At 31.1% G+C, this 17496-nt stretch overlaps 2 protein-coding genes across 6 annotated transcripts in view; one reads left to right on the top strand and one right to left on the bottom strand.

The window, feature by feature from the left end:
* The window catches only part of LOC106056999 (protein phosphatase 1B-like), a 29337-nt gene extending 25309 nt beyond the window's left edge, over nucleotides 1-4028 (top strand). The window contains exon 6 of the mRNA XM_013213992.2: nucleotides 14-4028. Coding sequence (XP_013069446.1) covers nucleotides 14-28 — 15 coding nt within the window. The 3' untranslated portion in view covers nucleotides 29-4028. The remainder of the gene's footprint in view (nucleotides 1-13) is intronic.
* A 109-nt stretch (nucleotides 4029-4137) lies between these two features.
* LOC106057000 (pecanex-like protein 1) overlaps nucleotides 4138-17496 on the bottom strand; it is a 34028-nt gene continuing 20669 nt past the window's right edge. For 3 of the 5 annotated variants that reach the window (XM_056024259.1, XM_056024262.1, XM_056024260.1), the window contains exons 29-40: nucleotides 16988-17047; nucleotides 16691-16884; nucleotides 16070-16300; nucleotides 15582-15682; nucleotides 13248-13271; nucleotides 11615-11762; nucleotides 10600-10751; nucleotides 10326-10404; nucleotides 9338-9618; nucleotides 8100-8200; nucleotides 6622-6809; nucleotides 4138-5991 (exon numbers count right to left, since the gene is read on the bottom strand). In XM_056024259.1, coding sequence (XP_055880234.1) covers nucleotides 5710-5991; nucleotides 6622-6809; nucleotides 8100-8200; nucleotides 9338-9618; nucleotides 10326-10404; nucleotides 10600-10751; nucleotides 11615-11762; nucleotides 13248-13271; nucleotides 15582-15682; nucleotides 16070-16300; nucleotides 16691-16884; nucleotides 16988-17047 — 1841 coding nt within the window. In that variant the 3' untranslated portion in view covers nucleotides 4138-5709. Of the gene's footprint in view, nucleotides 5992-6621; nucleotides 6810-8099; nucleotides 8201-9337; nucleotides 9619-10325; nucleotides 10405-10599; nucleotides 10752-11614; nucleotides 11763-13247; nucleotides 13272-15581; nucleotides 15683-16069; nucleotides 16301-16690; nucleotides 16885-16987; nucleotides 17048-17496 lie in introns of those variants that run through there. The other 2 variants (XM_056024261.1, XM_056024263.1) reach the window with 2 other exon arrangements.

Here is a 17496-nt window from a genome sequence, read left to right as displayed (position 1 = left end):
TTTGTTGTTTCAGGATGATCTTGCGTGATTGGATGGACAAGGATGGTAGTAGGGCAGCCAGGCAATCCAGAGAAAAGCATTTGTGAAATTCAAAATAAAACAAAATCCTGCTGGTGATCTATTTTCTCATCTATATTTTGTACTAGAAGGCCCCATCCAAATTACTTTGTATATTCAGAGCTTATTTCACTTGTTAGATTTGTAAGTAAAATAACATGAGTAGATGATTTCAAGCTATACAGAAAATTTTGTACACAATAGAATGTATCCCTTGTGTGCTACAACACGAGACGTACTGTTGCTTGTGTGCTACTGAACACTAAATAATATATTTTCAATATGTGTCCTTCTGACTCCTCAACAAACCCCCCCATATTGAGGTGATCCATATTTCTTCAAAGAAATATAGATATACAACAATGGGCCTCTGTAGCAGGAGATATAAGGGTCTTCATACACAAGCAGTTGATCATTTCAGGAGATATTTTGTTTTTCATATTGTTTTAAAACAATTATAAAAGATGTAGACAAATTGAATGAGTGAGCATTTGTTATGCAGAGTGGTTATCAAGTCTGTACTGTGAAGCACATTTTTTAGTTAGCACTGGGAGTAATTGATATATGTGAAACTGGCCAAATTATATATATATATTTTACTTGTCTTAAATATAATAATGTAATACAAGAACTTCTCTTCCAGATGCTGGTGTTATTGTATTTCATATCTTTTAAAACAAAATAGAAGTCTGTTTGTAATGAATACTATTGATTATTGTAATTTAAAAGAAAATACCTGTCTTTTTCTAAAGATGTGGGAATCAAATAGAACTAGTAAAGTTTTTTTCCGCTTAGAGTAGTCTTTTTTTTGTTTGTTTGTGTGTGTTGGGTTTGGTTAATGAAATAATAGAGAATTGCATGTGATATTTTCATTGAAGGTCTGCCTCTAGCTCCATGCATTATTTCCTAGTTTGAAAGAAACAGCTCCTACATGTATACCAATCAAAGCCAGGCTGATGAGAGAGATGTGAGCTGTCCACTGGTGTGTGTGAATGACAGTTGCTAGGATTGGTGACTTTCAAATGTTAGTTTGTAGTCTCATCCAGATATGTTTTAAGCATATATGTAACATTGATATAAATATATATATATATATATATATATATATATATATATATATATATATATATATATATATATATATATATACACTGAAAGAACTTGATTGAACTCCTCTGTCTGCTGTAGAGTTAATCAATTAAAGGAGCATGCCATGCAAGTTGATGACTTTTTTTTTCCTTTTTCTTTTTTCTTTTGCTCCTATGTTATTGTTTTGCTGTTGTTTATTTTTATTTTATTTTTTTTTACTCTTATTATTTATCAAAAGGTGTGAACAACATTTAACTATTTTGATTTTTTTTTCTTAAATAATTATTATATAATTGGTTAAAATTTGTTTTACTTTTAGACTGTCTTTATAGTATTTCATTCACATCATATTTGTATCATTGTATTCATTCCTTCAGTTGATCAAACTTAAGTTTGATTTTATTATATTTTTTTTACACTTTATTTTGAACCATTTTTTGTTTGTTTAAATTAAATGGCATCAATAAAAATGTAAACATCTTTTATTTAGTATGTACTCAAAACATTGGAGTTCTTAGAAGAAAATAAGTTGAATTATGTGCTGAAAATAGTCTTGTGCATCTTTGGGGCATTCAAAACCTTACACCTACACATTACATGATTTTTTGGCAAGCCCAAAGCGATTTTGTTGTTTACAAATTGATTTTTTGTTCTGGAAAAAAAATACTATCGATGTGTATGATAAATTTTGAATTTTTTTCTTTTTAACTTGAAAATTTATATTGTACAGAAAAATGTTTCGAATTAGTCGCAATTTTTTTTTTGAATGCATGTTTGTGAAGAAATCTTTGCCAAGTTAGCGAGCGATGTCCTTGTGTGTCCATTGTACAAGTTAGTGAATGGTACAGTATCTTTGTTTCTGCGTCCAGTATACAAGTTAGTGAATGGTATCTTTGTTTCTGTGTCCAAAACGTATGTCCCAAGTCAATGATGTTCTATGTCCATTGTAAAAGTTAGTGAGTTATGTCATTGTGTGTTAGTAACTACCTCATGTTTGGTAGTGACAGACAAAATGGGTGTTTAGCACTAAAATATATTAATAACATACATTGAAGGATCTGTTTTGACATTGTTTTCATAAATTTTGAGTGGTACCAGTTATTTGCAGTTTAGTTTTTTCTATTATAAATATATCATATATTATGTAATGTTTCTTTTCGGGAGTGTATTGGTTTTCTTATTGTGAAATTGTTTGTAATGTCTGGCTCCTGGGCTAAGCTGATAGATAAAATAACACACACATACAATATGACCATTGTTTTTTTATCATGTTTTTTTTTTTTCAGTGTTATCTCTTTTTGCATTGTTCATAACATTCAAAGCTATTTATTGAAAAAACAAAAAATGCATGCAAACCTAATTGCAAGTATTACATCATGTTGTTGTGTCAGTCCAATGAGTTTCTTCTCCATGCCATTTCCTTTCTAGAGCAATAAACTCACTTGTTCTAATGATCATTGACAAACACTTCTGAGTTTTCTTTTGGAGAACAAATAGTCTGTGTGTGTGTGTGTTTCATTGGAATGAATGTTATCATCAGCCCAATGTTCACCTCCTTAAGGCCATAGATTATGTACATGGGCTTTTTTTTGGTTCCTATTTTCTTCTATTGCTTTCAAAATCCACATTAACAAAATCATTTTCAAAATACTTTTTTAAAATACATATGCGGCACTGACTTTAGCTTTTGATTAATTAAATTCATGAAAGGCACTGTTGATTATTGTCAGCGCTTGTCTTGAATATGTGGGGCAGACACTTTGTATCTTTGTCAGTGATAATTTAATCAAGACTTTGAAAGTTTTTCTCTTAGTTTTTAGATTGTCCATAGTTATTGGCTTATGTAATAAAAATAATGTATACCAAACTAAATGCTATTTTCTTTATGTGATATTTATACATATATATATTTCCTCATACTGTTATCATGTCCCATCATTGATTCATTTATTCTCATTTACATTAATTTGAGTCAAATGTCAACCAAAACAAAATGGTGATAGCCAGTCCTGTGAGCTATTTATCACAATGTCTATAAAATTCCTTCTTTTTTATATATATAAACTTGAGAAGTAGACATGTATCATTAGTTAAGCAGTATCTTTTACTAAAAATTTTTGTGCATTGAGGAATCTTCTAGCCTACACAAGATTACTTTTATCATTTTTTTTATGCTGTTGTACAGTTTAAATTATTAAAGCCAAAGCTTTGTAATAAGCATCATCATTTTGACAGGGACTCAAAAGAATGAGATGCTGTCCTATTTTTCTGAATTTTTAGACTCATAAATGATCTTTATTATTTGGGAAAGACTATTAACTCAATTTGAACAATAGTAAAGTCTTGCCTTGAATGTTTTGATACAAAAAAAAAATGTTCTAGAAGTAAACAAAAGAATGCAAATATTTGATTGTACTAGAATCAAGCTTACTATAATTAAGCTTCAGTAAAAGATGTCTTGAATTCCCCAGTTGTGTTAAGTGAATGGTGTCCATTAGAGGAGAGTGTTAGTTGTGTAAATGCAAAGTCAGTGCACTAGAAATGTTAGAATCAGTTTCCTATCATATCTGTTTAGTTCTAGAATCTATTGTTGGTTTGAATGCTGGTTTCAAATGGAATAAGACATCCTGTACAGTATGTCATTTATTTTCTGTACAGCTTGTTTTAGATTAATATTAGAAAATTTCAGATATGAATGTTTAAAAAATGATTGTCCACCAATCAAGCTGCCATTTGTTTTGCAATCTGATCATTTTGTTTGTTGTCATGATAGAAAGTGTGTACATTGTCCAATACAAAACATTTGTGCTTATCATTTTTTGACAATGTGGAATTGTATTGAACTGTTGCAAATGTAGAATTAAACATTTCTCAAATTTTAATGATTTTTTTTTTTGTTGACATTCAAATGATTCGAATGGAGGGGGTTTGTAGTGCATTTAAAAACCACCATTTAAAAACCACATTTAATACAGTGACAAAATCAGTGAATAGGCATAGGAATGTAACTTTATTTTGAAACAGACAAAAACTGTATTACAGTAACAGAGCATCAACATAATGTTATTACAAAAATATTTACCATAGTTCAATGTCTTCACCCTGATGATCTCTATTGATACAGTTTTCATTGAACCACAACTACCAAAAGTTCTAATAATTATAAATAAGTCTATTTACAAAGACAAGACAGCAACTCATTGCAGCACCATTGATACTCTTCATATACATGCTATCACATTTGTTCACACATCATTATGACTTGAATTATTTTATATTTATATAAAACAGGGTACAGTTTTGCTCACACACAAAGAAATAGTATTAAAATGATTGACATAACATTGACAGGCAATGAAGTTATGATAACTGGAAAGAATGTTCAAATAATATACATCTCATAAGCACTATTTTTTCTTTATTTATTTATATGTTCCTTTAAATTCAATCTCCCTTAAAAGCTTTGGCAATTGAGTGTAATACATGTACACCATATTATAAGTATTTGAGAGCAATGTGATCAATTTAGGTACTCCCTGTAGTATCTGTTGCCAGGGCAGCTTCATTTGACTGCAGTCACTAGTAAGTAAACTTTTGTTACATTTTTATGGGACTTTTATGAAAAACTGTCAAAAAAATATTTTCTAGTTCAATCTTTAAAAAAAAAAAAAAAAGTACAGGATGTGATCATTGGTGTGGAAAGCACATGATTAAATGAGTTGGACAAAGATCTATAACTGTTCAATGCCAACTCATTCCATTTTTATAGTTCAACAAACTACACAATTCTCATTTATATATATATATATAGCTTTAGATATTTTCAAGATACCCATCCATTCAAAACTATTCTGCCAAATAAATATTTGATTTAAAGACTTTTTAAAACAAAGTCAAAAAGTATGCTGCATTCACTTATACACAATATCAATTTGCAATCATAAGAGTTTTATAACTGGCATTGTGACTAGCCATAGTGTGGGGGAGTGTATCTTGGTACATTGCCACTTATACAGGGACATTGCACATTCCTGAACTATAAACACCCTAGTGATATGGTTAAACAATGTATACTGACTTACATTTGTGGTGGATAACAGAGACAACAATGAGACAAACAGTTTCCCATTAACAAAACAGAAAAAAACTTTGTATTTGTTGGTGCAAACAACAAATGACCCATACATTTCTGTATTTAATTCATTACTGAACAAAATTGTTTTCTATTTTTTCAAAACTTGTATTTTCAAATAGTCTTAAAACATTCCTATCACTTATTACATTTTATTTTAAAAATTACCTTCAAGTAGAGATTTGTTTTAAATTCACACTAATCAGTTTCCAACATGCAAAAGTATGCAGCCATGTATTTGTTGATATGTGAAGTGAATAAAGGTACTCAGAATGGCAGTGCCAACACTGCAATGTAACACATAACCATTTGCTTGGGTGTTTTGAGCGAAATTTAAGCTCTTGGAGATGAACACGATTGAAAGAAAGTTGTATAGTTAGGCCATCTGCAAGGCTATGAGAGCTAAGTTAATCAGACTATCATATGTGAGCTCAGACTTCAGCACCCAAATCTAAAACTCCATTCTCTGCTATAGGAACAAAGTGATCTTTGAACTGCACTAGGATTATTGTCTTCTCTAAGTTAGATCTTCTGGTAGGCTCGGTGTTGCCAGGAGTCCACTGATGAACTATTGTACCCTCCATACCCTTTTTAGGAGTCCAGTCTTTCCATCCACTCTTGCCACCTGCAACTCGCCAGTCCTCATTTGGCCATAACACATCACCACGACGTCCAAGATTTATTGTGTCATAGACAAGGGTTGGATCTACAATCTGTGCAATTCAAAAGACGAGTTTAATTTTTTGTAAAAATTTTTTTTTTTTTTCACTTGCTTTTACTCTGCTATACTTTTGTTCTTTTTTACTCCACTAAACAAATAGAGATAGAATTTTTTTTTTACTAATTATCAAATAAGCATTTCTAATATATAAAGCAGAAAGTAAGGTGTATGTATGTATGTCCCAAATAAAAAATCAGAACTGTTGGACCAATCATGATAAAACATGGCATAAAAAATCCTTAGATCATGGCAGAAACTAGTAAATGTTCAAAGTCTCTCCGTAGGGGACTAAAAAGTACCTCATTGTATCTCTATTCAAGAAAGAAACTTTTGAACAAATCAGGTAAACCCATTTTCATACTCTACAGTAACTTTTGTGTCAAAATAAAAAAAAAATGTGAAGAGAACATTCTCCATATTTGACAGATCTAAATTCAATCCAGTAGATAAGTAATACCCAAACTAAGACCCGTAGCCTGCGATTCAGCTAGTGCATATTAATAAAATAAGAAAAGCACTACTATTTTTCTAAGTAATTGAGGAAAAAGAGTTACGGTATTTTAAATAAACGATTTTATAACTAAAATATATGTTCCTTATATAGACCTTAGGAAACACTTACTCTGACCCTATGGGGCAAGTTGTCCTTGAGAGAAGTGTCATTGATCAAACTTGTTAGATTGGCAAGGGATGCAAGTGTGTTGACTTTGCTGGCAGAAGATGCAGTGGAGATCAAACTCCCCCGGTTGCCAAGTGTTTGCAATGGAATGTCAATTTGCTGTGTATTCATAGTGAGACGAGGAGTGGAGCCTAAAAACAAAAATACATTTTAAAATATTATTTAACTTTTCAATATTTATTACATGATTCTACATCAAAGAATCCAGCTAACCAACTCCATACAAAAATCCTTTTCACCATCTCCTCTCTAGTTAATGTATTCCTCAAATTTAAATTTTAAAAAAAGGAGAAATTGGCAATACATTTTTTTTTAATAATTTTTTTTAACCAGCCACCTAAAATAACTCTTAAAGTGTTCCTTTTTTTTTTTCAGATGACTATAACTAGAAATGTGCAGATTCTCCCTAGTTCAAACTACACATTTATTGACTTATTAAGAGGATACATAATCCTTTGACTGAAAGAAAAGTAGAATCAACTGAAACTTCTATGCAGGTTTAATCAAACCAGCAGCAGCATCTTCCATTTTTTTTTTCAAAGAAGTGCATAATTATGATTATCGTTTCTTTTTCCCCCTTTCTAAAAAGCCATTAGATTTACATTGTTGAGTTTAAACTTATCCTACCCCCCCCCCTTCCCCACCAAAAAAAAAAAACACACACACACACGCCTTAGAAAATAGTCCTACATATAATTTCTGAGTATTATTTGATTTTCAGTCTCTCTGATGTTTTCAAACACCATCAATATATATATATATATATTCAAATCATCTTAACTGTATCATGATCGATGTTATAAATTCCATTACAACTTTTATGTAGATCAATTTATTAAAACTAATTTGTGCAAATTATGCTATTAAAAAAAAAATTTCACTAGTGATTAGGGACTTCGACCCTTGACTCTCAGACTGTAACTCTGATGCTTTTATGACTGAGCTAACTGATGTTTTACAGAAGAGGACATTACGCATAAATAGTAAAGTGCTTAAAAAAGAAGCATAATCTTGTACTTTTCAATATGTCAGCTTCAAAAAAACATATTGGTTCGAAATTGCAATTAAAAATTGTTTTTGGTAAATTTAACAGCACAGTTTTGATCATGAAAATATCTAAGGATCATAAAAATATCTAAGCTGTTGTAGACCAAAGGTAAGTGATTACAGGTTAATTTTTTTTTTTTTTTTCGTCCACGGCAAGTGGGAAAATTAGGGATGAGTGCTTTTAAAATATGTATAAAATTTAGTGCATACAAAATATTTATACTCAAATATTAAGAAAAAGCAAAAACAGGCAACTTTAAAAAAAAAAAACAGCACAGAAATGAAACAAAATAATAAATATTGCACCAAAATTTATTTTTATTAATTATGATCAACAAAATAAGTTACACATTAAAACAGAAATGTTTCTATACCAATAGTTGCAGCAGCCATTTGATGACTGACGGTGTATGGTAGATCCAACTCAAAGGATGCACTGCCGCCTGCACAGGTAGCATCACAACGCTGCCTCATTCTGCAGTTGAAAAGTTTTAAACTTACCTCTTTTATATGTTACATCAATCAATGTTGTACACAACTATTAAGAGATAGATAATTTGCTACAGCTAGCCCAAGACCATATGATCAAGCTATCATCTAGTCTAATATATCTGCAGCTGGTCAAACTATATAATGAAGTTTTTCCAGGAGTCAATGTGTATTAGTCAAATAAAAGGAGTTTCTTATGTGAAAAAAAAAATTAGCTCAGATTATGTTCAAAGAAATATTTAGAGCTATGAATCAAGATATGCTACATTATAATAATTTACTCTTTGTCTCTAGAATAATTCATTTCACCAGTCTACAATGCACAACTCCATATTATTCAACGTATATGATTTTAAAATTATAAAATGTATTTTTACGAGAAAAATTTTAACATTTGGTGAAAAAAAAATCTAATTGAATAAAGTAAAAACAAAATGCTAATGCATTGTAAATGTTCATCAAATAGATTTAAAAAAACAAAACATTGAAAACAAAAAAATCAAAACTACAGTGTATTATCCCATTTTACCACTACACAGTACAAGAAATAATGTGCTCACTTTAAATATTGGATCCATTTAGAAAATATTTCGTCTACATTATAGATATATAATTTAACAATACTTATAAATAATGATTTTCTTTTATAAAAGATAATTTTCATAACTTATTTACCTGTAAACTATTTTGATCCCCAAATGAGCTAGATCTCAGTAGCATGTTTGTAAACTAAAGAACAGAGAACTTTAAGATCTAGGAACCTCTTTAAAATTTTAGATTTCAGTCAAAGCAATCAAGAAGAAAATTACAGATGCTTGGCATAAGGAAATCATTCTTGAGTGTTGAATGCAATTAAATTTAAGAAAGAAAGGGGAAAAAAGTAATAGTTTGAATGCACCAATTGGCTCATTGACAGATTGAATTAATAACATTTTAAAAATAATGCTCCCATTGATAACAGTACTACATCTGAACCTTTTTGTTTTAAAGGTGCTTATAGCTAGCTACATATCACCAATGACTTGTGTACTGTTCCATTGGATATTTACAGGTTTGGCAGTAAGTCTGCATTGTAAAGTTTGTAATAATTAAAGGCATTTAAAAACAAACTGATAATACCTACCTGTTCCAAAGGGATGTAAAAAAACAGCGCACAGCACTGAACTTAAACTCTCCCCCTATCACTGGGACATTAGCCAGCTGGTCATGTGTGGTTGAATAGGATGTGGTCAGTGGGGACACATAAATTGGGTAGCCGATAGGCTGGTCACAGGAAGAATTAATCATGTTGCGAAGGGCCTGCTTGGCATTTTGAATGCTGCCTCTTTCTGGATTACGGTTTCTTAAGAATATTAGCTCCTGCTGTTGCCCTGCCCACAAGCCTCTGACACATTCACGATTGACCTGCTCAACAAGAAGACAAATGTTAGTACACAGTTTTGTTCAATGTTTATTTGTTTCTTAGTCTCAAAATGATCATAGGAATGTTTTGATCTCTGTCAGTTTAGTCTGTTGTCCATTTTATCATGTATGTGTGATGGCTTTAAGAATTGTCCTGTATTTAAGTGAAGCTTCCAAAGGCAGACTTGGTAGTTATAGCTTGGCCTTTTTAATTTTCAAGTGGTTAAATTTTTTTGTCCAGCCTGAGTAGCTGTATACAAAGTTGTTTCTCAAGCAGACTTCCTTCAGCAATGGTCTTTCAATATCTAGTGTTCCTATTAAGTGCCATGAGGTAACATCTGCATACAACAGTGAACATGAGTTAATGATGCAAACCAGTGGACATTTTTTTTGAGTAAAATTATCATTTGGATTCCTCTTTCCTCCATGCATTGGGCTACTTTTGAAGACCATGTTGGGTTTCTTTGCTAACTCTAAGACAATCATTATTTGCTAGACAGTTGAGAAGATCCTTAATGTCTCAAAGCAAGAGGAATGGATTATCTTTTCTCTAGTGGTGCACTGAAATTTTTTAGATTATTTTTTTTATATTTCACATTTTGTTTACATTTCCTTTTGATTCACAGCTATCTCTCTTTGTTAGGCAATAGAGGATTATTTAAACCAGAAATTGTCTCTATCAGGTTAAAGGGGAAAGGAGAGTTCATTACCTTAACTACTCTGAAACTCAAGTATCTTTTATTTAACATAATAATCTTGTATTCATCTGAGCCTTCATCAAAGACATGTCTGAGAAATGCAAAATTAGAAATAGTTTAAGTAAAACACAAATTAATCACATTAAATATAATTCAGAGCTACATTAAAACAGAGTAAAACCCAAATAGGAAGTTTATAGTAATTCTAAAGCCAATTACATAAAACTAAAGATTTGAACATCTATCAGTACTAGAATATCATAAGCATCAAATCATATGCAGAAACCTTAAAGCCAAGAGTGATGGGACATTTGACAAGACAGCATTCCTCCAGGCAGGATCAGCTTCATGTGAGATGACCATGTTGGACTCGTGTTCAGTGATAGCATCATACAGTACCTGGCTGTCATCGTACTCATCGGGAGAAGTGAAATGATCCTACAGGATAAAACAACAACTAATGTGTACTCCATTAAGCTGCTCTGTAAACTATACTTTATGAATGCTTCAAATATGTATCTCAAGACTCAGGAGTGAAATTAAAAAAAATCAATGTGAAAATTTTGTCACCGCTAGTTCCCATAAAGCAGTAGAATGATTATCACAAGGTGAAATGTGACATCAGAAGGAATGTCATTATCAATAGTCACAAAAATTGAAAAAAAAATGTATTATGAGTGATAGAAAGTTGGATTTTAGTGTTACGAGAGGCGGAACAAGACTCTGGCCCCAAAACCCTCTTATAGAACAAAAACTATACGGAGAACTGCATGATTTGGAAACCACTGCACAGTTCATCCCAGATATAGGATTACTGATCTGAACCCTCCGACATGTAAAATGAGAACGAAGAAGAAAAAGAAGTGTTGAGAGATATAGAATTCAGTAATCTATGTATTATTGAAATGACTGTGTTATCAAATTTATGAGTGCCTCACTGAAACAAATTCCTTATTGGTTATGATTCAACCCCCTGTACAACACTGCGAAATAGACTACAAATAAAATGTCATCAGTATTAAGAGAAAATTCTGGTTCAACTGTTACCATTACTGTTTTTTTATTACAAGCATATTGAAAAAGGACTATTTTTTTCCAGAATTAATAAAGGTTTCCAGCAAAAGTGAGTGAGTGAATATTGCATTCCAGTTAAAATTTAGACCAAAGTTAGTTTGAAAAACATTCATTCAAAAATTATGATTCTCACTTAAATATTTCTCACAAAAATTTTGAGTTTCCTACTTCTTTCAAACCATCAAGAACTATATGAAACAAAAGTTTTAAAAAATATTTCAACTCACCTGATGAAGCTTAAGAGACATGCGAACAGCAGGGGCTACCACCCGTCTCATCATGTCCATGTCTGCAAATACCCACTCATCTCTCTGAGACTGAATTCTGAAGTCTCCTTTAAATAGTGCATGCAGGCCAAACAAAAAGAAATCTACGCTGCAATGAAGCAAATGTAAAAAAAAATTAGACTCCACTGATTAATAAAAAATAATTTGTCAGCAACATAAACATTAGCCCATTCATGCCAGGTTTTTTTTTAGACTAATAACTATTGTTTGGAAATTGTGAATTCAATTGGCTAGAGGATTAAAAAGAGAATAGAGAAGACATCCCTAATAAAAGTTAAGAACATCTACAGAGCTTTCTCAGAGACATTCACTACTGAAGCCACACAGAGTCTTAGGGTTTTACTGGAGTTACACTAAAAAACTTTCTTCTATTGTCAGACTATGAAACTGAAAGAACAAGATTTAGTCTAAAATTTAACAAAGTCAACTACTGACAACTAGCTATGCACTAACACATGCATAAAGAGTTGAAGAAAACAAAAATAGTGCAAGATGCAAAACATAATGAAAAGATATATATTTATCATTGTAGGAAGATGAATAACTCCATCTCTCATGGAGCAATGCCCCAATATGAATGAGTTAATGTTTTGTGATCTAGAAATATTGGTAAGGGATTATCTAAAGCTAAATCTCTTTTTTTCTTCAATTTTTAGATTCTCTGGAGATCAAATGTGTAACTTCTGAAAGTGGTAAAAAGAAACACATTTTCTTCTTAGAACATTTCCCTCTGAAATCATGCCCAAACAAAAAAAAAAATAATTAAATGAATTTATCCAATTATTTTAAGTTTAGTGAAAACATGAAGAAAAGTATGAAGTACATTTTGAGAGAACACTAAAAAAAAAAATAGTGCAAGTTTAAAGATGCCAACAAAAACGTGCTTTCAAGAAGAGTTAAAATGTGCACACAGAAATAAAAAAGAATTGTTATTCTAAACTCTTTTTCCCAAGCGATAAAAGAAGAGTTAAATATGTTTATCAATAAATCTCTTGATTAATGTGCCGTTTCAAAACATTATATAGTGGATAATTTAATTTTGAAGGTCTGGTGATGTGTGACTTAGAAAACAATACATTTCAAAATAAATAATGAGTTCACTCATTTCTGAATAGCCTTTTTAACAAATGTATATTATTAGATGGATACATTAGTAATATTAAATACCTTGAAAATTATAGCAAAGTACATAAGTGGAATGTGTTTTTAACTTCAAAAGTTTGTATTTGAGAAAAACTTTGTTGTGTCTGGCAACTAGTATATTATCAAGGCTATAGGTGCTGACCATTGTGCTGGCCACAACCTAAACCATTAACCATAGATACAGATAATTTTGACATCATCTGCCCACATAGATTATTATGTACAAAAAGAGGTACGGTATCTTTACTTTTTTCCCTACGTTTATAACATAAATAATAGTAAACAGCAACATAAAGAAAAGCTTATGTCGCCACACAATTTAACAATTCAAATAAATAAAAGAATAAAACAAAGTGAAGAAACTAACACCATCAATGGAAATAGGTCAAATAAAAGTCACAACACTGTTTTAATTAATACAGACTCTTACTTCATCATATATTTTTGATGCGGTCTGTGGACAAATAAAGTCATTTCAAACATGTTGCTTGTGCACTTTTCATGGAGAAAAGAGATCGGGTTGGACATTAAAGATCCCTACATACTTATAAAAAACCCTTTCTAAACACACTAAGATATAAACATTCATAGAAATAAGTGACTCAAAGTGATCCATGAAAAAAAGGAATGTTAAATGGTCCAAAACGATGTGGTGGTTGTATTTTATTCCTTAAAAATGTAAACACAAGCCTTATTGTCTGAACAGATTCATGTTCTGATTTGGTCTTGATTTTAAAATTGATGTCAGGTCAGGAGCGATAAAACTGTGTTATTCATAAGTCTAGGCTAGAAACAGTTTAGTATAGGGAAACAAATATTGATTTTAAAAAATTATGTACTATTTAAAGAAAACAATATTTGACAAAGAACATATTTTAGACACTCATGTTATATTAATTATAATGCATTTTTTTAAATATTTTTTTTTAAATGCTTCTTTTTCTCATAAAAACAGACACTTTCTACGAGTCATTTCATATACATAGAAAACAGATAGTTGTAAATTATACTTGTTAATAGAAAAGTTACAAGTATAATGTCATATAGCAATAAAATAGAAGTAGCAATATAATGCGACGAGCTGTTCAAACAAGGCAAGATAAGCCTGTCATTTAAAATAGAAATCTAATATACTTAATGTCCTTTATGGATCAGAAAGAAACTTGAAGCATGCATCAAGTAGTGAAGAGCTTATGAACAAACACAATTAAATGAAGCCCTAAAAAGAAAAACATTAAATCAACAACTATAACTAAGTAATCTGGAACTAAAGTTGGAGATAGAGTCAGAGGCTCAGAGCTTGAGTAGATAGTAGAGTCAGGGGCTCAGAGCTTGAGTAGATAGTAGTGTCAGGGACTCAGAGCTTGAGTAGATAGTGGAGTAAAAGAATAAAGGTTATTATTATTATTAAGAGAATAAATAAGAAGGAGGCTACAGAATTCAAATTTGAAATCAATGTCTAAGGAACGAAAGGGAAGTGACCTAACAGTTAAAATTCACTGATGCCTTGGTGGTAATGGACATTGAGAGTATATACCAACCTTATCTTATCTTATATAATACAGACGTTACTTCAAAAAAGAAGATGATTACGTCCTACGCGTCATGCATTTAGTCATGCATATTAACCAATGACTTAAATTCTGCCAAGTCACTGGTTTTCCTGGCTAGCTCAGGCAACCCATTCCATGCTCTAATAGCACTAGGGAAGAAGGAGTATTTGTACAAATTTGTCCTAGCATATGGGACGAGGAATGTGCCTTTATCTTTGTGTCTTTCAGAGTATTTTATTAAATTTTGTTTTTGTATTTGAAGATTATGGTTCAGTGTTTTATGTATGATTGCTACTTTACTTTTGAGCCTTCTGTCCTGAAGGCTTTCTAAATTTAGTGATTTTACTAAAGGTGTTACTCTAGTCAAATGTGAATATTCGTTTGTTATGAATCGCACTGCTCTATTTTGTGTCTGTTCTAGTTTCTTAATGTTTTCTTGAGTTGAGGGGTCCCAGACGGAGGATGCATATTCTATTATTGGCCTAACCAAAGTTAAATAACATTTTAGTTTTATGTTCTTATTTGATTTATAGAAATTTCTTTTAATAAATCCTAATGCTTTGTTTGATTTTTTTGTAGTTTCATCAATATGTGGATTCCATGACAGTTTTTCATTTATTATAACACCTAGGTATTTTGCGTTTTTAGTCTGTGTTACTGGTTTGACATGAATAAGATAAGTGAAATTCAAATAATTGAACAGTTAGCTTCAGTAAATCATTTCCATTTTTACCTATATGTCTATTTTAAAAAAGATATTATATGTAGCTATGTATATTAAGACAGGAACTTAAAAATATTAGTTTTAGGTATAGTTTATCTTCATTTTTTTTACCTGTAAATTTTTTAAAGATCAAATTTAAGATCAAATTACTTGATATACTGTTCATATAGACAGCAAAGTCTGACTGAGAACTTTTACTATTTAATTACCAATTATTTAATCAAAGTTAATGGTTTTAAAGTCCTATACAAACAACATGTAGCATAAAAAGAAAAATGACAACCGATACCAAAAAGTTAAGTCAAATGCATTTTCTCTCAGCCCAGATATGTCAGTAAAAGCTGCTAATATCTAGGCTGAAGCACATATATATCTATACAAACACCGCTATACTTTTCACACAAACACACACACCTGTATTAGGGAGATTGATGCCAATACCAAACATGGAAATAAGTTTTACCAAAGGGAAATGAGCCACACTTACCTTGTGGAATTATGGGATGCAGCACTGAGAGCACGACGACCCAGCAGGCTAAGAGCGTAACACAAAGTGACTAGCATGGAGGGTTTGGTATTATCAATTTCCTGAAAAAAAAAAAATTAAACTATAAACCCAGATATAAAAAAAAGCTTTTAAAATTTTGCATAAAATATATTCAATGGTAAATAATGTATATGTTGGTATATGTGCATTGTGATGTCGTAAATGCCAAACTTAAAAGTGTGCAAGCCGTTAAGGTAGTCCACCAGTTACACATTTTTTCACTTTAGAAATGTCTTTTGAGTTAGTAAAAATGCCTAAGTACAAATTGTCAAATGTTAATAAAAATATAACTTAAAAGTGGCATTTAGTAAAAGTTTCACATTTATCTATCACTCAAGAGGAAAGCTCAAATAATTTTGATGGACAAAAAAAATAATCTTGAATAGAAAAAAAACTTTGGGCTTAAGATTCAACTCATAAAGACACACCTTGTGTCTACGGTTGGCACAGTGTTGTATCCAAGTCAAGTAGATGTGACAAAAACTAGTGCGAGAGATCCCCTGTTGCCGGAAGTCATAGTCTTCATCCACATGCAGATTGAAGGTGGGGTCCAAGTCTACATAGTTGTCATCCTCCATGGCATGAAGAGCCTGTCTAATGGATTGATTGTCCACCCATTCCTCCAGCCTTGGTGATCGGACGGTATAGTAAATAATGCTCTGTGATGACATGTACACAAAATATAAATAGCTTACACTAACAAAAATTGTATTAATAGCAAGAGAATCTTTTTTTCTTCTCTATAGTTCAGTGATGTAAAACAACACTTAACTATAGATTAACTAAAAACAGCTCTGTAACAAACTTACAAAGCCACATGAACTAATACTATACTATAACTGTAAGAATAATGTTGTGTAGTGAAATTTAAAAGAAAATTTTACTTAATTATAAATTATATAGCAAACAAAATATTTATGAAGACATGGTGAAACAAATTTTAAAATGTTTTTATTGACATTAAAATTTTTAAAAAATTATCTACAATTTCCACGAAATTCTAAAATTAAATGAATTTAAATGTACATGTTACACAAGACATAAATTACCTTAATGTAATAGGTGATAAGAGCTTTCCTGAGTTCAAATACTTGCAACATAGTGGCTGCGCTGTTGTCTGATATACTGTAGCCTTCCAGGATGTACTTGGAGACCACAACTTCCCAAGCCAGCCACCTCTGGTTGAAGGCTGCATTCAAAGACAGAAAGTGGGGAAGGTGGCCAGGCTCAAAGCAACAAAACCCTTGAAAAGATCAAAAGATTCTGGTTAACTTTAGAAAGTACACTGATGGTAAAGAAATAGCAAAACAGACACAAAAATGTCTTAGTTGGTATGAATGACTTACTTTCATTGTCATCTACTCCTTCTGTTATAGCTTCAACTTCCCTCTGCTGGCAATATGTACCTAAGAGAATATAGAAATAAAGATACAAGTTTTTGATGTACCTAAGAGAATATGGAAATAAAGATACAAGTTTTTGATGTACCTAAGAGAATATAGAAATAAAGATACAAGTTTTTGATGTACCTAAGAGAATATAGAAATAAAGATACAAGTTTTTGATGTACCTAAGAGAATATAGAAATAAAGATACAAGTTTTTGATGTACCTAAGAGAATATGGAAATAAAGATACAAGTTTTTGATGTACCTAAGAGAATATAGAAATAAAGATATAAGTTTTTGATGTACCTAAGAGAATATGGAAATAAAGATACACGTTTTTGATGTACCTAAGAGAATATAGAAATAAAGATACAAGTTTTTGATGTACCTAAGAGAATATAGAAATAAAGATACAAGTTTTTGATGTACCTAAGAGAATATGGAAATAAAGATACAAGTTTTTGATGT

The sequence above is a fragment of the Biomphalaria glabrata genome, chromosome 3, assembly GCF_947242115.1.
Source record: "Biomphalaria glabrata chromosome 3, xgBioGlab47.1, whole genome shotgun sequence".
Classification (NCBI taxonomy): domain Eukaryota; kingdom Metazoa; phylum Mollusca; class Gastropoda; family Planorbidae; genus Biomphalaria; species Biomphalaria glabrata.
Note: the sequence above shows the minus strand (reverse complement) of the source record. Positions and strands in the feature narration are given on the sequence as shown.